The sequence below is a fragment of the Pipra filicauda genome, unplaced genomic scaffold (genome assembly GCF_003945595.2).
Source record: "Pipra filicauda isolate LSUMZ 115617 unplaced genomic scaffold, ASM394559v2 scaffold253_size2546935_pilon, whole genome shotgun sequence".
NCBI lineage: Eukaryota > Metazoa > Chordata > Aves > Passeriformes > Pipridae > Pipra > Pipra filicauda.
The window spans coordinates 1627164-1654685 of NW_024104369.1; the positions used below are offsets into that span (position 1 = coordinate 1627164).

General features: G+C 38.1%; 1 protein-coding gene across 7 annotated transcripts in view; it reads right to left on the bottom strand.

Moving 5' to 3' along the window:
• FIGN (fidgetin, microtubule severing factor) overlaps positions 1 to 27522 on the bottom strand; it is a 106334-nt gene that overhangs the window by 3552 nt on the left and 75260 nt on the right. For 6 of the 7 annotated variants that reach the window (XM_027733664.2, XM_027733662.2, XM_039382086.1 and 3 more), the window contains one exon: positions 1 to 6108. This exon is cut by the window's left edge and continues 3552 nt beyond it. In XM_027733664.2, the coding sequence (XP_027589465.1) occupies positions 3860 to 6100 (2241 nt within the window). In that variant the 5' untranslated portion in view covers positions 6101 to 6108 and the 3' untranslated portion in view covers positions 1 to 3859. Of the gene's footprint in view, positions 6109 to 6537; positions 6913 to 27522 lie in introns of those variants that run through there. The other variant, XM_039382084.1, reaches the window with a different exon arrangement.

A 27522-nucleotide genomic window follows, 5' to 3' on the forward strand; every position in this document is an offset into this window, starting at 1 on the left:
ATCAGCTCAGTCAGCAAACTTTTATATATTGTCACTAATGTTCTAAATATTTTGAAGAGAAACATGCCAGAAGTACAGAGTATTTCCCTTTCTGTCTCACATAAGGTCATTATGAACTCCTCCTTGAATTGATATTGATCCTTCAGCTTGCAGATATATTCCTCCAATTTATTTTACTTTTGTTGCTGTAGGAATTGTTACTGAAGGTACAAGGAAGAAAATGAGCTGATGCAGAATGGAATCCACACATAAAAATACAACGTAAAGCATCTGCAGTGATAGGCTGACACAGCAAATGCTCTTTAACCATTTCAGGTTCCTTAAAATTCAGGGCTGTGTCAGTGGCAGGAAGCCCCAGCCAACCACTTCGACATTTCTGTGGCAGCAGCCCCCAGCTTTGCCTAATTGTGAAAGACAACAAATGGCCTTCTACCATAGAAAGGTCTAAGACCAGTAAATACTTAATCCTGAAAACACCATTAAAACATATTTTGTCTCTCTTCTCAAAAACAATCCTAACCTTTGGGACCTGCTCAAGTTCAGGATCGTTCTTCTGCCCTTCCTGGACTCTCCTTGACAAGAAGGCTGCTGAGGGGTGAAGGACCAGCAGCATGCCAAAACCTGCTCACTAGGGAAAAAGCAGGGGCTGAATGTGGGAGGAGGAAGGAAAGCAGTAAGAAGGACAGGATATGGCAGGGGGTTTAGCCAGTTCAGCCCTGAATTCCTTCAAAGGAGTGGCCAGAAACCACTTGGAGAAGGGTTAAGGTGCCTCCTGTTAGCAGTTCCTGGCCAAGTTCTCACCAAATTCAACAGGTACCCTCCCAGAGCAAAGTCAAGGACAGTCGGCAGTAAGGAAAGATTTGGGTAACAATCTGGCTCTGTTTTCCTCTCCTTACAGCAGCTGTGATAGGGGTGAAGTTTTTTCTGCTGCCCCAAAGCTGAATCAAGACCTGAAGAGCATGAGCATGTGTGTGTAGAACCTGCATTTGCACACCATCTCAGTTTCTGCCTGCTTCTCACTTTGGTTAACATTTGAAAAATCTGTTTCCCAGAATGACTTTTTAAAGAGAATGACTTAAAGCTGGAAGTCAAAGGGACCATCTACAATTTTGCTTTCTTTTGGTTTGGCTACTGGACAAAAAGAGGGGAAAAAACACTCTAGTGCGTTAAGTTTTCATTTTCTAAGCTGCAAAAAAATTTGTTAGGAGTACAGTTAGGAGAAACAGTTTATTGAAACTTGTCTGAGCCTTTTAAATGAGCATAGCTCAACGGCAGGTATGAAAGGCAATGTCTAAGACAGAAATTGGGTCAGCAATATGCAACAGCGTACTTGCCAGTGTGATCAGTGTGAACCTAGGGCTAATGGGGACATCAGGACCTCCCAAATATGAGGATGGTGGAATGACCAGGGTGAAGAAGCAGCCTGTAGGGGTTTGGGTAAGCAGAAAGACTGGGTCATAACAAGGATCATAGACTGTAATTGCTGTTGAAAAGAAAAAATAATAAAAAATTAAAAGAAAAAAGAAAAGAAAAAAAGGGAAAATAAAGAAGAAAAGCAGGTGATGTACTTAAATCTTACTTTCTACATCCTTAATGAAAGGCACTGTTTTTAAAATGGTACTTTTATGCTTAAAACATAAAGTTTTAGATAGACAAAATGTTTGCCAGGAATCCATCTTAAATTAGATTTTGGTTTATTTGCTCTGTTTTTAGCATGTTCTATCTAAATATATATATATCTTAAAAGAAAAATAAAGGAAAGTAATAATCAAGAGTCATAAATTTCCAGCAATATCACAAAATCCCTCATTAGCTTTCTGAACGCTAAATGTCTCCAGCGATTTAACAAAACGGACAAGGTCTGTACAATTTTTGAGAAGACAAACATGACCTAGTAACAGTTTGGTATCTCTGTTCTTGGGGCTTTTCAGTGCATTCATTTAATGGTCTTGAACGTACATTACTTAAGAGAAACATTAAATGCCAGTGCTTTGCAACAGTTTTGTTACTGTTTCTTTAAAGTAAACAAACAAAAAATACATTCAAAAAAGCAAGGCTGTTTTGTTCATGTGATGGCAGAGGCTTTGGGCAGCTGCAACACACACTGCTCTTGCTCAGAGACATTACCCAACATCAGTCAGCTGTCACCAAAAGAGTTGCACAGAAAGCATTAAAGGATAAAAAGAAAGAGGGGGGCCAAAGGGGCGGGGAGGGTGAACTGAGCAAAATGCCACACATGCCAGCGAGTCTTTCCAGAAGGAAGACACCAGGATGTGTATATTTGGGGGAGGAGAAAGGAGGGGGTAAAGAGCACTAACACAGAGAAAAACTTGACTTCAGGGGAAAAAACAGCAGCTCTCTGAAACTTGTTTAGCAGGTTCACATTCCTAATGTAATCTGACTTGTGTTGGTGGTGTTTTTTGCCCTATTTCTTACTTTGCTTTCCAAGAGAAATGTAACAAAACTGAGGTAGAAATAATGGTGGGCACACTTCAGCCTAAGATTTCTAATGGATGCCAAATGAATATTGCATTAAGGACAATGAAGCCGTACATACACAACAAAAACTCAACCTTACAGTTTGGGAAGGGAAGTAAATGTACTTTGAGGGTTCAGTTTTGCTTTATTTGTACTGTTTGTTTGGTCACAGTCCACTGCATTGCTATAAACAGCTCTGCAACTCATAGCTCTGCCAGCGACCTATACTGATTCTACTCCCTACAGCTTCACCAAAATAGCCTCAAAACTATGACTAGGGCCATGCAACAAAGGCCAGCTGTCACAGCTTAAGGTAATTTGCCTCTCAGAATCCTACCAAATCTTATGTTTGACTGTTTCAGATGCTAACATAAACCGATTAAGTGGCTCTTTTATTCATCTATGCACCTTCTAAAGACTGTATCATGTAATTATCAAGGAGCAATATGCTGAAAACTGTTACAGTTTACCAACAAGAAAAATCACTCTATTCTGGTTTGATCTGACAAATTGGCAAAAGAACCATTCCTGAACATGGGGAAATGCTTCTGTTTCTATTTTTAAAAACTGTAAAGCTTCAGTCATATCACACTTTAGTTTTTTCCTGGATACATTCAAAGTAATTTTCCTTGCCATTTTCCAATTGTTGAGGTAAACATACATATTTAATATAAAGTAACATTGAAGCCTAGCCTATAACTCTCAGCAGTACATAGTGCTTTCAACACATTCCTTTGAGGTACTGTACAAATCACAATCACTTTCCTGAGTTTTTGCAGACAGAACATTAAAAGAAATGAACTGCAGAAATTAAGGTCCAGATTACCATTACCCTGTTTTACCTGTTCTTAGTTTAACACCACAGAACAGACAGGATTGAGGAATACTGTTGCTCTTAGAATAGCAAAAATCTGGCTCTCTGTCGCAACACAACCGTTCATCTCTTTAGTCCAATAATGTTTGAAGTTAAAGCTCTTTATATTAGCACATGCCACCAATGTAATTGTGAGGCAAACAAAAAATAAAGCACCACTTCAGGCACTTGACAGCAACTAAATCTCAAGAACAGCAGAATGGAATCAACACACAGGGTTCATGTCCTTCTGAAATCAACCCACTTGCACCTTGCTCCTTGGTGAGTATTGTCTAGCTTGAACAGAACTGAGCATCAACATGCGCTTTCTGTCATGTGTGGCTTTTTCAGATCAGCAGCTCTTGTTTGATGCACTTTTCCTTCAAGTATACCCTGGCTCTTTAGAGGCAAGGTAAATTGTAGTCTTCCCAGTACCCTTTGCAATTTTAACACTACTGAAAAGGGTTTTCTACCCTATGTAGCAGATTCTGTGTGTGCCAACATTCATTACATTTTTTTAAAGTAGCATCACTGACTGCAACCAAACATTTTGTTCCATTCAACATATGTATCAAGCTCTTTTTGAGATATGCTAGGCTGTATCTTGCAGAAAGCATTTTCAAAGTCTTGATATGTAACTGGCCTCAACTGGCTGGGCATAATGGCTGAAAGGTCTGTGGCTGGCATGGCATGGAGTGGGCCCACCACGGCTTCCTGACACAAGTGAGCCACATCTAGTCCAGAAAAGCCTTCTGTGCGCTGGACAAGCAGTGCAACCTCCTTGTCATTGAGACAGTAATTGTGCTGTGAGAGCAGTTGTACTATTATCTGGTGTCTCGCTGTGCTGTCAGGAAGTGGGATTAAAAGTCGTTTCATGAAGTACCTTCGAAGAGATTCATCAATTTCTTCTGGTTTACTCGTGGCGCAAATTACTACTATTTGGTCCTCAGCAGAAGTCAGTACAGTGTCCAGCTGCATAAGGAACTCGGTTCTCATCCGACTTACTGGACTATGTTCTTCACTCACTTGAGAGGAAAGGAGCATATCAATGTCACTAACAAAAATCACCGAGGGCTGGCGACACCTTGCCACAAGGAAGGAGGCATGGACAATTTTTTCTCCTTCCCCTAACCACTTTGTGACAAGGCCAGAGCCAGTGATTTTGAAAAACGTGGCCCCAAGCTGACTAGCTATACATCTGCCCATTAATGTTTTGCCTGTTCCCCGAGGTCCAAATAAAAGGATGCTCCGAGGTAGAGCAGTCAGTCCATTGAATGCATCTGACCTCAATACTGGCCATAAAACCTCCTCCTTAATGACGGCCTTTACCAGATCTAGGCCAGCAATGTCGCTCCAGTCCACAGGAGGTCCTTGGTTGATAATCTCATTGGTAACAAGGTCAATGAGGTGGGTGTCAGTATTCTTCAGTTGCTCGTCCACAGAGTGGTTGGATGAGGTAGCTGCACGAAGTCCCGGGCCTTGCATTGGGTGAGGGAGGAGCTGCCTGTGCTCATCACCGTGCTCATTCATTACTGGGGAGGTATACTTCCCAAACGAGTCACTTGATCTCGAACCCAGTGAGTTTTTAGCAGTACTATAGGATGGGGGTGTTAGAGCCCTACTGGACTGGCTACTGAATTTCCTTTGTTGTTCAGAGGACATTAGCTGCTTTGTTGGCTTAAATGCTAAGGATGATGTTTCAGCACTTCTGTCAAAACCATTCCCCCTGTTTGCATTCGAAATGCTGTTGTCTGGCATTCGATACATGGGACTCTGTGTAGATCTCTGTTGGCCATAGCTGTAATTTCCATAACTGGAGTCCATTTCTCCTTGCCCTGCCATGTAGAAAGCTTTCCTTTTGAGAGAGCTGGCTGAACTGTTTGTCAGGGCAGACGGTGCGATGGGCGTCAGACCGTGGCCCTGGTAGGAGTAGCTGGGGACAGTGGTGGGGGGCAGAGGGGTTGGAGCAGGGATTCCTGAAGGCAGGTAAGCTGAGGGTGGTGGGGCACCCCCAGGGCTGTACCCAGGGCCAACAGCGGTTTGAGGAGGATAACTGGCAGAAGGGTAGCTGTAACTGGAGAGGTTAGAGGTCCCGTTGTAGCCGGGGACAAGGGCTGATGGTGGTGGGGGGGGGGGGGGCTGTAAAAGTCCCGAGCTATGCAGGGGAGATGGATGAGGGGATGGAAGTGCAGGTGCTGGCTGGCTGCTGTAACTGGTATGCAAGTACGAGCCGTTGTATCCTGTGGCATATTCCTGAGATGGGAGCCCTGAATGAAGACTGGGAACGGTGTGACTTCCACAGGTGCTGCTGGAGTAATTGGGTTCAGCCAAGTTACTGGCCACCCCAGGAGAGCTCCCGATGCTGGCTGAGACATCTGCGGGAGGGAGGGCTGCACTTACCCCAGCTTTGCTGGCGGTGATGACATCTGGGACACAGTTCATGGGATACACGCTCTCCGAGTTCAGCGATGGCTGCCAAGGCTCACTTTCATTCTTCCGACCGTTCACCAGCCCCGAGGGAGCTTCAGAGTAATTGCTGAGAATGGGCCGCTCGGCTGGGCCTTCCAAAATACCAGAATATTTTTCTGCATACTTTTTCAGCAGATTGGAGGCGGTCAGAGCTGAGATGTCATCGTTGGCCCAGGCATACTGGTAGGTGCGCTGCAGGTGCCCCCGGTAGGCTTCTACCTTGTGGGCAGGGGACCGGGTGGTTGAAGTGATATCGAAGTGCTGTTCTGGCCACTGGGCATGCTCCGGCGTCCACTGCATCTTCAAGCCTAGGGCAGCAGGAAACAACAAAGTTAACAATGACCTCAGCCTCTTTCACATGTTTTTAAATGAGTTCTCAAACATACTATCTGTAAACTTCTTCAGCTCTCTGAAACACTGTACTTAACACCACCAGTCCTTAAAGAAAGGAAATGCAACAGCCTTACGAAGCACTATGAACTGCTTGGTTTATTACAGGCACATACACGTGTAGCCACATTTTTTGCCAATTCAGTAGGGGGTTATTTGTTTGTATAAAAAATACAGGTAATGTTATATTTCTCAAAGTAATTAAATAAGACAGTATATTTTAAATACTCTGAGTGCAGATTTACTGTTAACATACAAGGCTCTGTCCTCTTTCATCACTGTTTCAATTTTGTATTTTAACCAATACAAAAATATGAGACACAGCTGACAGATCACATCTAGGATACCTCTCTTATTTGGTACTGAACACCTAGTTAGCAGAGTATAATGCACCCTGCGCAGAACAATATGACACAGACATAGCAGGTCATTCCATAATCCAACTCTCATCTAAAGTGGTCCACGACAGTTTCAAATCTGCTTCGTGGAGTGCAGCAAAGCAATCTCCCAGGCAGCGCTCTGTCGCTTTCATCACACAAAGCCTACAACTCGGTATGAATTACAACTGGCTTCTTTCTGCCTCTCAGTTCTGTTGTCGAGGGTCTGGAAAAAAAAACAAGCATGACTTGTCTGTCGGTCTCGTTGCTTGCTCTCTCTTCCCCCCCCTCCGCTTCACAGCCTCCAGGGTACAAAGAAAGAGGGTTAAAGAAAAAAATAATAAAAAAAAAAAGATGAAGAAAAGGAAAAGGAAATGAAGCCAAGTCCCTAAAAGTTCTGTGGCTTTCACAGCTAGCTATAAAAACCCCCCAAAACAAACACACAAAACCAAAACAAAACCTATCAATAAAAAAATAAAAAAAAAAATGCAAACTTCATTTTAGAGCAATTAATCTTTTAATAATGTGATGTGAATTATCCCCCCCCTTGTGATCCACTGCATCGCGTCCGAGCAATTTACAAGCGTTAAGATAACCCCCTTACACTCGTACCTATGCATGGCAGACACATTGCTGTGTTTTGTACAGCTGTATCAAATAGACCTCCTTAATCTCTCTCGTATTACCAAAAGTGGTTTTTGCAAACAGTCTTGTGCCCTCTGGCACAGATTCTCTGATAAGGCAGAGGCCTAGTCGAAATGAAGCATCTGTGGCACTCGCTCCCCTCTGAATTACTGCAGTCTATTTTGACAGCTTCTACCCCCTCCTGTTTCTCTCCCCAACCCCTTTAGCTCTTCATTGCCTGACTCTGGCATCTGACATGGCCAGCTTAGCCTCGCTGAGCTAAGCCTAACACAGCACACAGTTTGGTAACAGAATGGCATGTTTATTCCCTTCTGACTCCCTCTTCCTTGTTTGCAAAACCACTGCACCAGACACTGGAAGTTAATTAGCAGGATGATGCTGTGCTAATTGTGTTAATTTACAAGGTTTTAGTCAAAGAGAATCATGCCAGGGCTGGCACTGCTGTCATGCTTCCGACTTAATGATTAAGAAATACTGAAAACAAGGTGGGAAGGATTGCAGTAATTACACAATAAATGAATAAAGCAACAGATTCATTTGCAATTATATTTTATTGTGGTTGCACTAATTTGCATTTGGATTATTCTTTTTTTTTTTTGATTCATGTATTTGCAAATCTCAAAATCATTTAAACTTAGGCTGAAAACTGCAAAGTACCTCTAATTGAGCCTTATATTTTGTTAGCACAAGTATTGCAAATCTCACTCCACCTGAGCATGCCATTAATTACTTGTGGGTTTTTTTCTTCATAAGTGTTCTCTTTCTCTCTTTTTTCAAACACTTTGACAACTTGAGAAAAATGTCTGTTAACAATTATACAGTTATGCTACAAAAGTTAATTCAGAGAAGTGCTTTTGACAAATGCAGCTTTGAGACTGAGATTTTGGCAGATTTATTTCTTTCATTTAGCATTAATATAATAATTTTTGCTAATTGTTTCTGATGTTTCAACCACTGCCTTTCAGAGGGAGTAAGTATATCATGAAATTGGGAGAAATTATAGAAATCATGCAATTAAATGATTGCATTAAAAAATACAATTTTAATGAGAAACTATCAGAAGCTTTCCAGAAATCATACTTTGTTACATTCTGCTGGAAATCTGAAGCGCAAATCACCAAGAGCCAAGTGCAAGCAATCAGTATCTAAAATTCTTCTAATGTCATGATATTTACTACAAGCTTTTTTAAAAGGCAAAAATACGAATGTTCCTGTAACACAGAACTGCATAATATCATACAAGTTCATTGCCCCATTAAAAAAAAAGCGCCAAACAAAACAAACAAACAAACAAAACCTATATGTGTTCTGCAATATTTGGCTTATAAGGTTACCAAAATACTGAAAGCTTCTGTTACAGAGATGCAGAACTTGAGTAGACTGATGTTTCACTAGATACTAATGAACAGATGCCATGAGAAAGACTCTTTGCAAAGAATATAGTAAAGCAGCAGTGAAATTCTTGAAAAAGAAGGTAAAATAGACATGGATGGAGCAGAAAACCTGGCCGGGCTGGTACTTGCGCTGTAGTTAGTGAATATGCTTTTGGCACATTGTCTTTTACTGCTTGCAAAAGAAAGGCTATTCAATTTAAAGAGATAAAAGAATGCACTAGGTCAGAGTACAACAACATATATCACACACTACCCACTTTGTAAGCTTTTCAAAATACCTTTCACAAATACTTAAAAAAAATTTCATCAATTGGTCTTTTTTATTTAGAATGGATCATGTGCTTTTAAAATAATTAAATTTCTAGTCACAGGGGGGAGATGTACTTAGATGGTGTAGAAATTAAATCCTTTGAATTTTATTTGTCTAGATTAATTTATTTTCCTTATTATTAGGCTGCAAAAGAATGTCAGAAAATCTAAATTATCCATTATAAGAGGAGGGGGGAAATCACATCATCAGCATCCTTTATTTAGAATAATTGCTAGATAGACCAGTAGTTTCACATTGTCATGCTATCTTTGGATATGCTCACTGCACAATAATTGAAAGTTTATTTATTGATGCATATTAAATACCAGTGCATTTAACAAAGGCTGTAAAGGCAGGATTAGGCTTTGATTAGATAAGCTTAAGAGAACAGGACTGTTCTCATCCCATGAAACATGAGCATTTATTCCAGCACATCGCAATCATTAGTGTTATTTGGAAGCATAGGTTAATAGTTAACCATAAGCATATTTTTTGCTTTAGTAAGCAGTGAAGAAGTATTTACATGGAGACCAGTAGAATGGTCTGGACTGGGGGGCATTTCCTCAATATGATAATAATTGAGAAAGTAGCAAACTTTTGCTAGGTTTGACTCTATTTGTTAATAGTTCAAAAATTGTTTGAAGAAAGTCAAATGTCTGACTTGGGATATAAAAAGAAGAAGCTGTAGTTCTTTTTAATTATGCAAATATTTCTCTCCCTCCTCCCTTCCTGTTTGTAGCCACTTCCTCTCCATATTTTAAATTTTATTTTAGTAATTGCTTTTTGTTTGAGCTGATAAATCTTCCTGCATTTCTTGTTTTAGGAATCCAAATGCTGACATAAACGTCTAAAATCAGGTAAATGAGGGCATATTTAGAGGCTGCATTTTTTATTTAAGTGTAATTTGAACTCTGACACAAACCACAGTCCTGCAGATAATGTATTTGCTTAATAACTTACTGAAAATCCAGAAGCAATGCAAGGCTGAATGTATTTTTCAAAAAAAACTTTGCTAACTTAGGAATCCTCTGAGCTATCGACATTTTTGAACTGTGTAAAGTGTGCAGGTATGGGCTGTAAAAGGCAAAAGGAGAGGATTCTGTTCTTTAAGTACAGGTATGTACTTATCAGAGAACTGCTTTTAAGATAAATTTAATGCATTATATAGAGAGGGAGTGTAGGTTTTTTTTGCAGTATGTATTTTTCCTTGTCCTGACAGCCTTGCTGTACATCCCTCTTCCATAATTCTTCCAGCTGGATCTATCTGAATTACATTTAAAGTAATTATAGCCAACAATTTCATTATTGAACTACTTTGAACCAAGTGTTTGACCATTTTTCCCCTTCTAATTTTTAGCCTGAAAATGGAAAATATAATACACAATACTTCATCATTTTCACATATAATAATTCCATATGGCAGAAGTCTACTTATATATTCAGATCTATGAATTAAAAGAAACAAAAAAAAAGGAAAAAAAATGCCAGTCGCAAAAAAAAAATAACATTGCAATCTGAATGCAAAAAGGAACAAGCAACATCCTACACATCCTGGGCCTGATTCTGCTGGGAGCTTGAATGAGTTTGTGCATACAAAGAACCCCCCAGTGCTGGTGCCCTCAGTATCAGGTCAAATTTCTCATCCCTTTACAGGATTATATCTGTCAAAAAAGATAAATAACTAGCCTTTCCTTTCAATTTAAATACAAGAGTTTCTGTTGAAAATAGGGATGGAAATGTCCAGAAATACTAGCTAAGACCACACTGGATGAAACCACCATAAAGGATTTAGTGTCCCAACTCACCAACTTGGGTAGCAACAATGTGCTTTACACAAAGGATACTGGGACTTTAGTAAACCTCTCATCTATTTACACCTCTAATGAAATAATCAAACTAAAATTAAATCATATGCAGCTGTGATTTTCTGAAGATACCACCAGAGGTTGTATTTCACTTCCAGAGATGCTGGTGAAAAACACCTGAATGTCACAGAGCTATTGTGCATAAGGCACTAGAAACAGGGCAGCCCACCAACCTTCCCAAGCAGCCTACCAAAGTCTCAGTTTGGATCAGGGGCCTTCAACTGTTCCTTCAACATACCTGAGGCAAAAGGAAATAATTCTTCTCCTCTATTCCTGCCTGTTCACCTCTGCAGTACACAGGTCCTACCTAGCACAGATCTGCAGGTTCCTTTGTAAACATCAGTAGTTCAAGCAGGTTAACTTCAGGCCTGTTGTTAATATGATCCAAGCAACTGCCTAATGTGCTGTTGAAAAGGGTTAGACTGTACCAGGAGGGAACAAGTAAATGAGATGCTTCTGATAAGTGTCCATAACAGACTGGTGGGAACACACTGTTCAAGGTAGGAAACAACTCCAACTCTTTTCCCTGTAGACTTGAAAGCGGATGTGAACTTCATCACTTTGGGTTGTCTACATGTTTCGCCAAAGACCCCAAAAACTGTCCCTGCCCACTGAACTGCTACTCTCAGCCCTGTTCACAATTATTCAAGACACTGAGTATTTACACAACAGACCATATTGATTTTAGCCATGGGTTTTCTTCTTGTGGACATACAGATATTGGCTCTGCCAAAACAGCTATTGACTTGAATAGGTACTTCACTGGCCAGTATGCCTCAAATGTCTTACTGAGCTGAAGGTGTTAGGACCTTGAACTTCAGACTCTAAATCCACGTTTTAAAAACCTTCTTAAGCATGGGGCAGAGCTAAATAAATGAGTCATACTGTAACCGCTGTTCAAGATGTAGGACACACAACTCCCTGGATTTGTACTAAATCTGATAATATTTCATAAGACTGTATACTGTCATATGTCGCATAATAATAAAAATTAATTCAAGATAAAACAATTCTTTTACACTCCATTTTTTATTAATAAGCATAATTTCAGCTGTTTGAAGATAGTGCAACTGATCTCTCTTAATTGGAAACAGGAGGGATTTTGAAGAGTGGATTGAGTTAATTATGTTTTGCGGAAAAAAAAAAAAAAAGAAAAGAAAATGATTCCCACATTTATTTTCTAATTACTCAGTGAAGACCTCTGCTCCAGTCCATGAGGAACTCCTTTGACGTCAAAGGACTCGGTGGGAGGATGAACCTCCAACTGAGATGCCCAGCTGTACAGTCCCAACTTTGGAAGCTTTTTTCAGTAAGTGGCAGCCACAGACTCACAAAAACAGGCCTGGAAAGTGCTCTCAGCATTTTCTTGGTAGGGGTCTGTTCTTCCTCTTACTATATATGCATGCCCCGCGCACCAGTTGTTGTTGGCAGCAAGCTGTTGGCAGGGTATTTACAATACGATTTCCATCTAGCAAGATAGCGAAAGCATTTCAGTCTTTAAAACAAAACACTTAAATCACAAAGTAATATGGAGGATCACATATATGTCAACAGCACTTAGAGATAAAACAGTAAGAAAAATGCTATATATTTTATGAGATTTTGGACCCATTAAAAACGAAATTCCAGATGTGAAATCTCAAACTGATACACCCCCATTATTTAACTTAAACACTGTCAAATGATTATTCCTTTAAAATCACACTTTCACACCTTACAACAGCAAATTGCAATACATCTACAGCAAATGAGTTCTCTCTCCCCCAAGCCCCCTCCCTGCCATTTACATAAAGCAGTGCCTTTGATAGTCACAAAGACATTTCTGGCTAAACAGCCTTTAGGAGATCCATCAGCTTCAAAGGCCTTAAGAAACAGAAATAAGGAGAAATAATAGTCAAGAAGCAAAGAGGAACTAGGTCCAGAGATGGCACTAGCATATTTTGCCAGCAGAAGCAGGTCAGATCCATAGGCCAACCCAGCAGCAGCCCACAGATGTGGCTGTCGGGGACTGTAGCCATTACTTAAGCACTCACACGACCTCCCAGGATGCTGCCCACCATGGAGGTATTGGTTTCTCTGTGGCAGCAGTCCTTGCCAGAAAAACATTCTCAGTTCAGGGCTCCATCCTTGCACTCTAATCACACAGATGCACAGTCGTCCTTACCGCAAGCAAAACCATTTATGCACACATCTTGGAACCCAGCTATGTAGAGAATTGGTCATATTTATGATTAATTTTAGTTTATCTTTGAAATATTTGACTTTATCAGTCTGCCCTCACTGTACTCATTTCCCCATAACACCTTTCTAAATCAAATAGAAAACACTGACAAAAACAACAACTGCGTTTCCTTTTAACCTATTATGATGCTTTCTCTTGGCAGGATTTAAATTTTTAAGTTGTTTTTGTCAAGTAGCTCTGAACAGTACCATGCCTTTAAAGGACCTACCATGCTTTGTCAATGCCAAATGAATAAGATCATAATTATTTCTGAGAGAATACTCACAAGAACAATAACTGTAAACAAATGCAAGCATCATTTTTATTTTAAAAAATTACTTTTTGCAGTCCAATGAATGCACACTTACAGCTATAATGTATTTTAAAAACATTTAATATACCACATAATCTGCAATTTATGCCTATATAAACATGAGAATCAATATAACTACTGCAGGATAACTAGTGATTCTGAGAAATAAAATATTCAGATGATAAAATGTAATCATGAATGAATACTTGGCCACTTGGCACAACTATTTATGTATATTTGCAAATGCAAAATAGTTTAGACATGGAGCTTGATTGTGCTCCCACCGAAGTGCTTCTTTCAAGGTTCCAATAAACCCAACTGAACCTTCTAAAAGTGCAGCAAAATATATACTCTCTTTTTAAGCAACAAAATAGCAGAAGTAGCCTTTTATTTGGTTTCCCTTCCAGAAGCGAAGTTTAGGGCACATTTACCTTGAAAGAGAATAACACAGATCCTTAAAAGCAGAGCAGACAAAATACCTTCATGCCTTATTGTGTTTCTCATGTAATCAACTGAAGCAGGTGAAACACAAAACCCTGAACTTGTTTTTTAGCAAGTAAGCGAGAGGCAGAAGGAATAAATTTTCAGTACTAGGGAGACTGTTATGGAACATTCAGATCTTGACCTAAGCTCTTCTAGGAGGAAAAAATTAACATATGAAAATTATAATTTTCAAATATTGGATTCTATTATTTTTCTATTTCTGTTGCTAATCATCTTTCAGTAAATTGCTTCCTTTTACTCTTTCATTCACACTTAGAATTATTGCTTTGGTTCCTTACCACAAATAAAGCATTTTTAAAACCTTTTTTTCACGTATCGTAAATCCATTAAGACAATTTCCTTCTTAAGCTCGCTTCCTTTTGCCAAATGAAGATCATCAGGACATACCACACATGTCCATAGGGACAGCAGAGCTAATGAATATGTATGTTTTATGTCACAACAGAGCACTCCCCTTGTTCTGCAGTATCGACCTTCTCTTATGTGAGTAAATAACAGGTGAGCACTTGTGCATGAGGATAAATGGGGTTAAAACTGCCATAAAGGGACATACTTTATTTGAACAAAGTGGGAACACAATAGAGATTTAACTGATGCTGAATTATTTTTATATCAAGCTGTTCGAAAATGCTAGAAAATCACCTTGCCCTAAAACACAAGACCAAGTTACATAGCAAGAGTTATATAAAATGTATTTTCCTCCAATTAACAGCAGCAGCACTCTGTATAAATTCCACTACAATATAATTTTCCATATATTTTTCACTCACCACACTTAAAAAAAAGTATATATGTATTTCACAGCTTTATGTACAGCAACAGAAGGTTAATTCCAGACATTTATCTAGCCAGCCCTATTCACTTCGCAAATTTGAAGGCAAAGCTCAATTTCAGTAAGTTTCAAATAACTGTAGTCAGGTTTGACTCATTACATTCAACTAACAAAAGGGAAAAAGCAAATTTATATGGGCCAATAATATAATGCTCCAGCTTCCAACCAGGAATATTGCTTTCCTTTTAAAGGAAAAAACTACCAACATAGGAAAGGTATGAACAGTTGCTTTACTGAGATTAGAGTACCTCTGCTAATTAGCTAAATGAGAACAAATACTGATTAAATGTATATATAGAAGTAATCTGATACTAAAAAAAAAAAAAATCCTCAACGTGTCTACAGTGTACAAACCTTTCACAAAATTTACGTTATTTATGCTTTTTGCTTTTTGGAAATCTGCACATTAATTTTTAATGAAATAGTAAAGAGATGTTGCGTCTCACACTTCGATAAAAATATTCTATAACCAGGACTGGTTGACATAGTGCATTAATTCAGTGTCCTTCACTCCTGGGACCTGTGTATAATTTAGTCCAGCCTGAAGAAAATAACTTTGATCTGAAGGCTGTAGAAAAAGCTACATATGAAATGAGTTTTGGTGGGTTTAGTGTTGTTTCTTATATACAAGACGACATATGAAGATAAACTGCTTTAGAATGCTCCTGACGTGGCTCAGGATTAAGAGCAGGGAGCTCTTAGCAGAGCTCATCCACTCTCTCCCTTTTTTCCATCATACCAGACACACACCACACACATTTCTCTCTACTATAAGTATCAGAGCAGCTAGTGCTGGCATACACTGTCTTTCCAAAGAGAATATCCTATGTAAAAGGATTGTATTATTAACCCGTACACTTATTTGGTCTCTCCATCAAAAAAACAACAACCAACCAACAATGTCTATATTACAACATGAGAGACGACATTGTAAGAAGGGATGATGTTACTACACAGAACCCGAGATTTCCTCCCCAAGGCAGGGAACACCTTAGCTAAGTCATCAAAACTGTACTAATCACGCTCTTAGGGAAAACAGAGCTCCAGCACAGCTCCTTCCCGGGCTCGGCTGTGTGAGCAGCTGACCCTTCCTTTCCTTCCTGCTCCCCACAAAGCAGAGAAACAAGATTAAAAGCAGAAGCATAACCAAAGAACTGACATCCTAGAAACACTAAGCTGAGATAAATCTTTCCCCCACTTAAACCTTTCAATTATTGTATTTCACAAATTCCAAAGATTCCTTCTTGCTCACTCAATAAAATGTATCTGAATTAATGACTGAGAAATGGAATATAGCCAATTTTTTGCATGCTCTTGGTTTGGGACTTACTATATTGTTTCCTGAGCATTTGAAAGGAACTATACAGATTGTTCAGTTAGCTTGACAAATTATCTCGGGGACAGGGAGAAGGGGAACAGAGAATTTTCTATAGACAAATATAGAAATCTCTCTCTCTATATATATACATTTATGTATTTTACACACACAGGCACCAAGGCACCAGAGAGAGAATGTCTCAACTGAGAAATTGAACTGTGTGTATGCTGATATTTGTGCCATATTCCTGGAGAGAGTGGGAAGAAAAAAAATCCTAACTCCTCACATTAGATGTTTCTCAAAAAAAAGCAAAATTCATCCTGCACCAGGAAAAGTTGTCCTAAGACACACAGTATGTCATCAAGAGGGTGCACAGGCATTTTCAGAGGACAGGAAAAAAATAACACGCTGGTTTTAAAAATAGAAGAAAATGATAGAGCCCAGCTGATAAAATGTCACATTCCTTTGCAGCTATCACACAAACTTAGCCATTTCTGTAAACAGCCTTCAAGACACAACAAAAATCTAAACCATGTGATGATCATATCAATAACAAGCTGAGCACTGTTGATAGCTTAAATAACAATAAACTGTGTTATTTTTCTGTAATTTTATCCATAGTGTTATTGCATACGTAGTCACCTAATGATGAAATACTTTAAAAATTTGCTTCGGGGTACAGAAGTCAAGCTCCACTGATTAGCATCTCAAAGCACACTACAGGCACACATTTGTATAGCTGAATAATAGCACTTGTGTTTGTATGCTGTTAAAAAAAACCCAAAAAACAACAACCCCTCACCACCACTATTTTACTTGATGCTTAATGATGCACACTGATGAAAGTCCTTTCTCTCACAAAATATATAATATATCAAAGCTAACTGTAAGAATTTCAAAGACAAGGTAGAAAGGTAACATCACAAAAAGGAGCCAAAAAAAGGGTTTTAGAGCCAGTACAAGATACTTAGACCCCAAGGTTCATGGGCTTGATTCTTCTGTCACTTCTCTGGTTTGAAGTCAGAAAAACCACTGAAGTTTACAATCTCTTGCAAAGGAGATATATGTGCCCCACTTTTTACTTTTAAGGCAACAATTATTCAGCAGGTAATTACATAAATGATATTTTATTCACCAGTATTTGGGGTTTGTGCCATGTGTTTAATAAAAATTCCTCACAGAAAATATTTCATTAAAATCTAGATAAAGAGTTCTGATATTCGCTGCACTAGCTCAGTTTCTGATTAATTTCCTATGACTAATTAGGTGGCATTCAAACTTTATTGAATGTGAACCTTCTTAAAATTTCCTGTAAACTAACTGGACAGCAGTCTGACTTCAGTCACACTTCGAGACTTCAACAACCGCTTTCAGCAACACTGCATCCTTCCATGCGTGCCCCTCTTCTGCCATTTCTCCAGGCACAATTCAATATAAGATTTTAGTAATAAAACTCTACATCTAATTTTGTGTTAAATAATATTAGAAACGGGTAGCCAGATAAATTTAGGATTAAAAATGCCATACAGGAACATTAGAATCTTACTAAGTATTCAGCAATTATAAGCTTAAATTATTTTTCTATTAACACTTCTCTTTCCATCCAGAATATGTAAGTAACACACAGGAATGACTTAAAAGAAAGCTTAACATTAATATAGTTAAACACATTTAGCATCAAAGATTAGGTTCATAAGCAAATATATTCACTGAAGTATTTTATATCAGTAGTAAAAATTTCTTATGATTTGTTTTTATCTCTGAAAAAAAATTGTTTAAGTTAAAACAAAAAAGTTGAATTATCAGGTACTGCGAAAGCTGTGACAGTTTTGCAATTGCATGTAAAAGATTTACAGATCTGTAAAAGATTTACAGATAACTGAAAGGTGCATTACACTAATCAGAGGAATGCATAACCTCTGCAAAGCAGGTAGGAGTGAATCATTTTAATTTTCTCTCGTCTTACAGCTTTATATTATTACGCAAGGGAAGAAGAGGAAACCTAAATATGACCCTATTTAGATATACTAACTGAAAACCCTTTGTAGAATTTTTAAGCAAACAGGATTGTGCTTCCAATGCTGCCCATCTAGTTTTCCAATGTGTTAAATTGGACGGCTACTTGGACAGCTCTCTATTCATTACTGAACTGTGGAAAGGAAATACAGAGGTGGCATTTTCCTTTTAAACCATCTAATGCCTTGTAGCCAGATTCCAAAGCATCAAGGAGAGATTTCTTTTTTTCTTTTTTTCTTTTTTTTTTTTTTTTGCAAGACAAGCTGTCGTAATTGAAATGAAGTCTAATCAGACTCATTACTGTTTTCAGCAATTTGCACCACCAAAGATGCTTATTAGGTAACAGTGTTTAATAAACCGCTCTTTAGAAAACTACCAGTAATGAGCTCTTAACAGCCAATCTTTAGCGTGAATGTAATGTGAAAAGTGTTCCTAGCACTGAATAGATTTTCACATTTAGTAGTGTCATAATTAAGCTCAAGGAATTGGTAGCTGTGAAGATAGATTTACTGCAATATAGACTCTTTTTCCTCCTGAAAATATTTTTGAAAATACTTGGGGTTCAATATTTCCAGACAAGATTTTAAAACTGCTTAAAAGACTGTGCTAGGCAGGATTAGGTCTATAAATGGTACTTAATCAGAGAGTATTTGGGGAATGCACAGAGTATTGCAAGTCCAGTATCATCTACAAAGCATGTATAAAGTTAATTCCACCTAGCTTTGTTTGACTGCTCTTCCATCACTTAACAATTTCCAGTCATTAATATACAAATAATAAATGTTGTTGGCACCAGCTGAATAATAATGAACAAAAATTGCCAATAAAAGGAGATACTTGAAGAAACACTTGTCAGTTCTTCTTCCACAGTAACAGCTGAAAATGGTTCAGAAAAAACAGAGCAAATTGCTTGGTTTCAAAAGAAAATTATGGATGTCTAATACATGTATATATTTACATACACACACACATACACATACATACAGCTAATGCTGTTTCTCCTACGTTTCACATACCATCAATTCTTGGTACTAACTTAGCACCAAAAAAATCCAAGTTCCTAATGTAAAGAACACCACATGTCCGAAAATGTAATATTGTGACATACATGATTCATAAAACACAGCCACCCACAAGAGATAAGTTTTCACCAATAGAAGGTTTAATTTAACTAGACATACATCTTGCTGCACTACCCATATCAATATTACTACCTAACAAACGCTGAAAGTGGCAAAAAGAAAACAAGTTGCATGTATAAACTCTAGCTAATTAAATATCCAGAGTGAATCTTGAGGAATAGCTGCTGTTCTCTCATATGATTGGTTTAGGCTTGACATAATATTTAAAGTTATCAATAAGAAATGATCAAGACTACTTTTTTCTCTTCCACTAGGCGAAATATATAGGGATGTAAATATTGTTTTGCATACAAGAGATTCTGTTGGACAAGGTTTGTGCTGGTGGCCTTTCTTTTGGAAAGAAGTGCATAAACAAGAGTAATCAATAGTGAAACCACCAACAAAATCATGAAGACCAAATCTCGAACCAAGATTTTTATACCAGAATTCCATGTTAAGATGTTAAAAAGAGTTCCTTTACTAAATGAGCGCTCTCTTAACCTCTTTCATATATCTTAACCCCCGAACTTCAGTAGTCCTAAATGCAGCCTCTAAGCCTCCGTATCTGTTTGCAGCCTTCTGAATCAATAGAACAATGAGAACTGAGACTACCAAATTAATGCTAGTTTCATTTGATTTTGTGGTGTGTGCTTCTTCGCACTACAAAGTGAAAAAAGGAAAAAAATCCCAACACAACCCCACATCCAGAACTCATGCCCAGATGGGTTTTTGTAGCTTTCAGATCAAAATATCTTCCACTTTCTTAAGTCTGAATGTGAATTTTTACTTAGCTCCAACATTTTAGTGCTGCTGCTGCTTATCCTATCATGCAATTCCAAACTCTGCACCTTTAAGCCACACACTTAGCTTCTGCTCTTTGCAAAATAACATAACACAATATACAATAAAATAAAATAACAGAGACTCCACAACTGCTTTGGACTGTCTCCTCTTATACTTGTGAATAATGCATTAAACTTCACATCATTTGTGAGTGACAACCCGATGGTCTAAGATGCATAATATGCATTTTGTACTGTTGATTTTACTAAGCGCAGATGCTCTGAAGCATCAATTGTTCATCAGTAAGTCCTTCAATATCATACATTATGATTTTTTTGTAGTTTAAAACTGAGGTTGACAGAAATGTAGCATCCACTAGGATGTATCTTAGGCATCATTATAAAACTATGGTTACCATCCTTTCTTACTTCTAACAAAAAATTAAACTGGGGGGGAAACCTTCAGTGTATTCCTTCTGTAGCCTAGCACTACCACAAAAAAAACCCCAGACATTTTTCTGCCTCAGATACGTCAGTATTTTATCAAGTCTACAAAACACCAGTCTATTCATCTAAGATGCTGACCCCAAACAACACCCGACTTTCAATAGAACTTGAGACTTTTCCTTCTGATATCTCTAGGCCTGCTTAGCCTGGTCACAAAAGTCTTAGCTGACTCTTGGAGGAGTTTCCACTGAAGAATTGGGACCTCCCAAATTTTACACTAACTAGGCTGCTACTCTGAGGTGGAGTGTCATATACACATAAGTATGGACTAGCATAAGAAATTGTAAAGGCACAGGAAGTCAAAGAAGAACGTAAAGCCTCAGGGGAAGGTTAAACTCGAGGCAGTATTTGCCTCAAAACACTGACTTGGTGAGAAAGAGCAGTAGCATCCTACAAACAGGACAGTGAGAAGAACCTTAAGACCCACATTTAAGATGCTGCCATCAGACAGAGCTTTCATGGTGTAGATATTGAGGACTCTCCACAGGAGCACGGCCAAGCAGGAGATGACAGCTCTAGTGGGAATGTTTGCTTCATCAAAACCAGAGTTGAGCCCTGGAGTGGCTTGTCTCCGGACAGCTCCACCAAAAGATAGCATAAAGAACAGAAACTTGAGTCCATGTGAAATGCATTGCATCTTCTACAGTAACATAGACACTTTCTTTTCCATCAACTAAATTACACTATTATAGCCTACCTTCTCTCAGTTAGGACCCAGCATCAATCACAGTTTGCCCTTCAGCAAAAGGTACTATGAACAATTTTAGGGTACCTTTAAGCACAGAACACCTCAGATTTGTCTGTTCTCTTTTCTCTCTCATTTTATGGCAGTTTTCCAGTACATAAAGGGGGCCTGCAAGAAAGCTGGAGAGACCAATTTTCCAAGGGCATGTAGTGACAGGACAAGGGGGAATGGCTTCAAATGGAAATAGGGCAGGTTCAGATTAATTATTAGGAAGAAATTCTTTATTGTGAAGGTGGTGAGGCACTAGAACAGGTTTCCCAGGGAACCTGTAGATACCTCACCCCTGTAGGTGTTCAAGGCCAGGTTGGATGGCTCTTTGAGCAACCTAGTAACCCGGTCTAGTGGAAGGGCATGGCATTGTCCATGGCAGTGGGGTTGGAACTAGATGATTTTTAAGGTCCCTTCCAACCCAAACCATTCTATGACTTTTTTTTTTTTTTTTTTTTTTTTTGTGGAGTACAAAGCAGCTTGGATGAAATATCACATGAAATTGTTTCACTTGGTGTTCTGCATTGGTTTTTTTCAGGCCATTTTAAAGGAACAAAAACCCCCCAAACCCAAAAATAAACTCAATTGTTCCAACATAAGCAACTAGTTGCCCGAACAACTGCATACAAACCACCTCTGCAGACTGCCGAGGTTACTGTTCTATTATGACACATTTACAAAAGCTACATAATAGATTAGTTGCAGCAGATGAGAACATTTGTCCAACAGAACTGCAATCCTTTGTATTATGGCAGATAATATTCCCTGCACTTCAGATTGGTTTAAACACACAGACGTGTCTTGTAGATGTTTCTTTAAAGGTAGAGCAGTCTAGTACACAACTTCCCTGAATGAAATTGCTTATGGAAATTAAGGAGGCTAAAGGAACATTATCAGGTCCTATTCAATACAGCTGTAGGTTTGTCTGGGGGATGGGGGTTAATAAAGAAAATGCATGTGTAAGTGAGGAAAACATTTGCAGGCTTTGGAGGGATTGGGGTGAGCACAGCAGAATCTAGCAGTTCTTGTCTCTTATTTTTCATTGAGTCTATTTTCTGCTTCTCCACTACAGAGCTTTCTATTTATTTTAGCATAACTCTGTATCTTTGTCATTAAACAATCAAGTTCTAATAAAAAACATAATGCAAACAGCCAGTTGTGTAATGAAAAACAACACAGGGTTGAAGGGGGTTCCTGCCTATCTCAGCAGCAGATTAGCTTATGCCCTGCAGCACGAGATGGGAAATATGTTCCTCACTATTACAGTTTTGATTCTGTATTTGTATTTGTGGATTTTTAAAGAGACACAATATAGAGCTTTGGTTCAGAGAATGTCTCTCTTTCCATAAGTACATATGTATAAAGGTACACATATATTTATTTTGCCTCCCACAGCAGAGATGATGTTTGTCTCTAGCAACGGCCCAATGTCTAGTCTGGAATCTAACATACAGAAAAATCACACAAACAGAAGAATACCCCAAAATGTGTCTTGGACTATCCCAGTATAGATTATATTAACATCAACCCCAAATACATGTCCTTTTGAGAAATTCTAAGTGACCCTTTTTTCAGCAACCTTCCTTCTGCACTGTAGTGTACTGCAATATTATTTATGCCTAGAGAATGGCACAGTTTTATTCATAAAAGAAAAGTAAAAAACATTCAGTTGATTGCTTTTATACTCAAGCAATTTTAACAGTTTTTGGCAACACGATTGGAGATCTCTTCCAACAGAGATCTTTCAGATGCATCTTTCCTCCTGTATCTGATATATATGACCTCCTTCTCCATTCCCAAGTTCTTTACATGCATTTCTGCACTGTCTTCTATCTCAAACTTAACGCTGTGTCAAATCAAGAGTAGCAGTGCTAAAGGGTGGTCAGAAAATAGGACAGCAAAGGTTTTTGAAGTGAACAAAGCAGCATCCTGTTCCTACCTCCTCTCAAGCATGTTTCTGGTTTCTTCATGTACTGAAGGCCAGGTTGGGTGATTGCCACTCATTTCAGGAATTTAACTCTGCAGATAAAGCACCTTCAACATGCTCACTCCCAATGGCTTGTGAAATCTGTGCAGAGATCCCATTTTGGCCTATGTCAGCACACTTGATGAGTGGCAAGTGAATACCTAACCCACTACACCAGTATATGGGGTTAGTGCTCTGAAGATATATCTAGTATTGAGAATAAAGAGTAAAGTAGAGAGTAGGAAAAAGGAAATCACATTTAAGAGGACTTTAGAAACTCCAGTCCACAAAAGACAGGAAAATGAGGCAGAACCTTTATAATCAAGTATTTGCTAAGTACTTTCTAAGGTTAAGGGAGACTTAAATTTGTCTACGGCCTTACTTAATTTTTTTCTTAGTTGTTGTTGTTTGGATTTTTTTTTTAAACTTCACATTGTTTTCATTAGGCACATAATTATTTATGCACATTATGATACAAAATCTTGTGACACCTTTTCAAGAATGCATCCAAAACATTTTAAATAAATATCCTCTATTTGATTTAATACAAAGTGCCTTGAGCTGTATCCACGTCTTTTTCACTCTATGTATTAAACAGAGTTTGCCATGACTGAACTAAAAGGTACTTGATAACAAATGGTTAGAGGGCACAGGCTGATATTTAAGAGGTAAGGTTGCACCAAGGTAGCTTTGATGGGCCATTTTGTATTGAGGATAACCAGCAATGACATTTCTTAAAAAGGTCTGGATTGCTAAAGAGGAGGAAAACTCTAAATGCATCAATGAAAACTGCTGCTGAGCATGACTGCTTTTTTTAATATTTTGACTATTTTCAAAGGAAAGACAGTCATGGTACAAATGTTTTTTCAATAAATCTCTGGTGAGTACTGGGCACTTCCAAGATCAGTTACACAGCATACTCTTAAAATGATTAAACTGTCTCTCACAGCACTTTAAATGATAGACTGTCCAGAAAAAGCACAAGTGCCCCACAAATTAGGAATTGTAGCAGTAGTTGATAAGCTAGAATGAGCTCTGGGGCGTTTTAGGACACACCTTACCCTCATTACTGGGCTGCCCCTCTTGGAAAAATGCTTCCCCTTGTGTAAGGTCATTCAACTAGATTAAAATACCTCACTATAATGTTACCTCTTTATAACACCTCACATACTTGGGTATAGAAGTTCTGGTTACAGGATGAACAGTGAGCTTACTTTTATATGCACTGCATAAAAATACTACCTGTGTGATTTAGTTGAAAAGGAAAATTTAATCTATATTTCTAGGATGGTTCTATCTAAAGTCTCAAGTTGCTATGACAGAGAATTTAAATTGTTTGAACAGTTCCCCTGCTCCCTTTTTCAAGTTGTTCTGAATGTCTATAATTTAGGCCTCTGTGTTGCTAACATGCATGTGGATATCACGTTAGACATATGAATAAAGCTGCATAATTATGTAGTGGTATAATTTGTAGTCTCCAACTCTTTCTTCCACTTCCTTTCCTGATGCTCCCTGAAGAAACTGTGATTTATGTTGGTGGCAGATCATGACACTGTTATTCACAGAAATATCCCTTTTCTTTGAAATTAGTCACAAAAATTAAACCTCCTAGAAGTCAGTAAGGATAGGGATATACCGTGCCAACTCCTCCACCACCCCCACGTGGTGGGACTACGATTGCTGAGATGGGAATTTGAGCAGGTGACCAAATGGTTAACTATGCTTATCCTTTCATCCTCCAAACTGACAGAGACTTCTTTAAATTCTCAGAACTCCTTTTACAGAATCTCTGTTTGACAATTTCTAAACCTTCCCAAATGTGCACCAAGTTCATCTCCATTAACGGGAAATGAAATTGAAATAAAGAGGTGCTCCTCGTGTTGACTGCAGGCATTTCAGATTTCATGGCAGCCCGTGTCTCCCCAGTGCCTTTCACATGGAAGAGATAATGTGTGCGAAGAAAAACAAAATTGTAGGTTTAGTAATGTCAAAATCCGATTTATGCCAAAATAGAGATGTCAACAATAGCAGAATAAGTGACAAGTGTTAAATTACCCAAAGAAGTACATTCTGTAATTATTTACCTCTCTGGCACATGATCCTTAACAACCTCCAGACCTAAAAGGAAGAGCAGGAATCATGCACATTTTGAAATTCAGCATTTTTTCTCTTTTTCTAAGAAAATACTTTTTGCCTCAATTTTTTTTTTTTTTTTTTAATACAACCAAGTGCCACCAACAGCATTTCAAATAAAATGTCAGCAGCAAGCCCCACAGCTGAATATGCTGGGAGCTGAGTATACAGTCATCTGCAAATGGACAACTTTAATTCGATTCCTGGCACCACTGGCCACGCTGAGAATTCTTCTATCTCTTCACACCAGGGGTTTGCTCTTTTAAGCATTGCTCCCTGAAGGGAAGGCAAAACTAGAGAAAGAGGATTTCCAATGACCCTGCACAGATGAATGAATGTGTCAATGGTGAATATTGGTTCAGCTTTGAAATAGGGAATCCTGCAGTGGTTTCTCTGCTTCATCCCCACTAGTGAGTTCCACTGTGGACTTCAATGTGCAGGAGACCTTTAGGGGACAGATAACAAATGGGGAAAAAGAAAAGAGAGTGGGGGTGGGGAGGAATCAATAAAATGGTTTAAGAATGATAAAAAGGGTTTCTCTAACTACAACTTTTAAATTATTTCTTAAATCTCAGAGATGTGAATTTCTTTGGCATAGCTGGTTAAAGAAATTGGTTTTAAAAAAGCTTAAATAAATAAGGGGTCCTTGCCAGACAGTCAACATTAAAGCACATATTTAATTTTGATGGGTTTCCATTTGTTCACTTGTTTGTTTCTGGTATAAAGATGTTGTGAACAGTTGTGAAATTCTTTAATTGCTCTCTCTTTCAGGTTGAGCTTGTTCTCTTTATGACTGATTTCACAGCAAAAACAATAACATGCACAAACTAAACATGGAAATGAAAGATGCCTCTTCTCACCTCCATAACTGTCCTATAACTCAGGTAAATGTTTATCTAAGCAGTAGTAGAATACACATTTACTTCCACCAGCCTTTTAGTTCATTTTCATTCAACTACTCATCAATCAATCCCACTATGACACAATATAATTTCCTAATTGTGCCAATATTTGTGTTTTTAGCTCTTTTTAAATTAAAAGAACATATATTTCAATAAGACAGAAGTCTAATTATTTAAACATGATATAAAATAAAATTTATCTAAGGCCATTTCTTTTATGAGTTCTAGTTCTTTAAAACTGCCATATAATTGAATCTGTATAGCAAAATTTATATAAAAGAATAACATAAGCTTCCAGTAAAGAATGTTGAATTATAAAATTCTCAGTAAATGGTGCTTTTTCCTGTGTTAGGTCTACAACAGTTTTCTTTTTTTCTTAGAGCAAACCCAATATATTCAAAGTGAAAGGTACAATCTCTCAACAGGGTTAAGAACTACAGAAGACCAAGCATATCTTTTGTCATAACTTTAACATATTGAAAAAACCAACCAACCAAACAAAAAAACCCCCCCGCCCAAACTCCAAACAAAACCAAAACCCTCAAACCCAAAAAACCAACCAACCAACCAACCAAATACCAAACATCCTCCCTCTCTCAGAAACTCTGCACAGGTTCCTATAACTTCAAAAATTAGGTTGGCAATTACTTCCTAAAGCTGAATTTAAATAATACAATCTTATGCAAATTCAATTTTATCATTATATAATTGCTAACAAAATATTTACATTTACCCCTAATGTAGCAGAGAATAAAAAAAAAAAGGATATCTAAAGGGACAGGACAACTTTAGTCATTAATAAAATATGCAGATACTGAATATTTTTGGATACTCGGGGGTATTAGCTATACATTTCATAGATAGCATCAGATATTGTTCTGTTTCAGCTAAAAAAGAATTTGAGTAATCGGATTTATATAGTCTATAGCATTTCCTAAGGATACTGCCTGGGATTTGTGTCTTTTTAAACAGTTGAGATGTCAATGTTCTTTTAAGACTATTTTTTAAATACCGAGCAACATCTTCATGAAGAGCTGTGCTGATTTCCAATTATGTAAAAATTAATTTGTTTAATCAAGCTACAAGAAAGACAAGAAGTTGAACTGGAAAAATTCCATCACATTAAGTAAAGGATTATTACTCACAGGAAATATTTTCAATGTCAGACAGACTTGCGGCCAGAAACCAACTATACATATTACAGAGATGGCTTTGTGCCTAGTTCTCCTGCCTGACTAGTTTTTTGAGAACCCTCCAAAACAACACCAAAATGAACTCTAAATATACTTGTTGTTGTTTTTTTTTTAATTTTGCTTTAATCACAGCCAAAGAAATTTCCAGGAATAAGGCTTAAACAAATAGAGTTACCTTTTACAAATGCGTATTTTCTTTT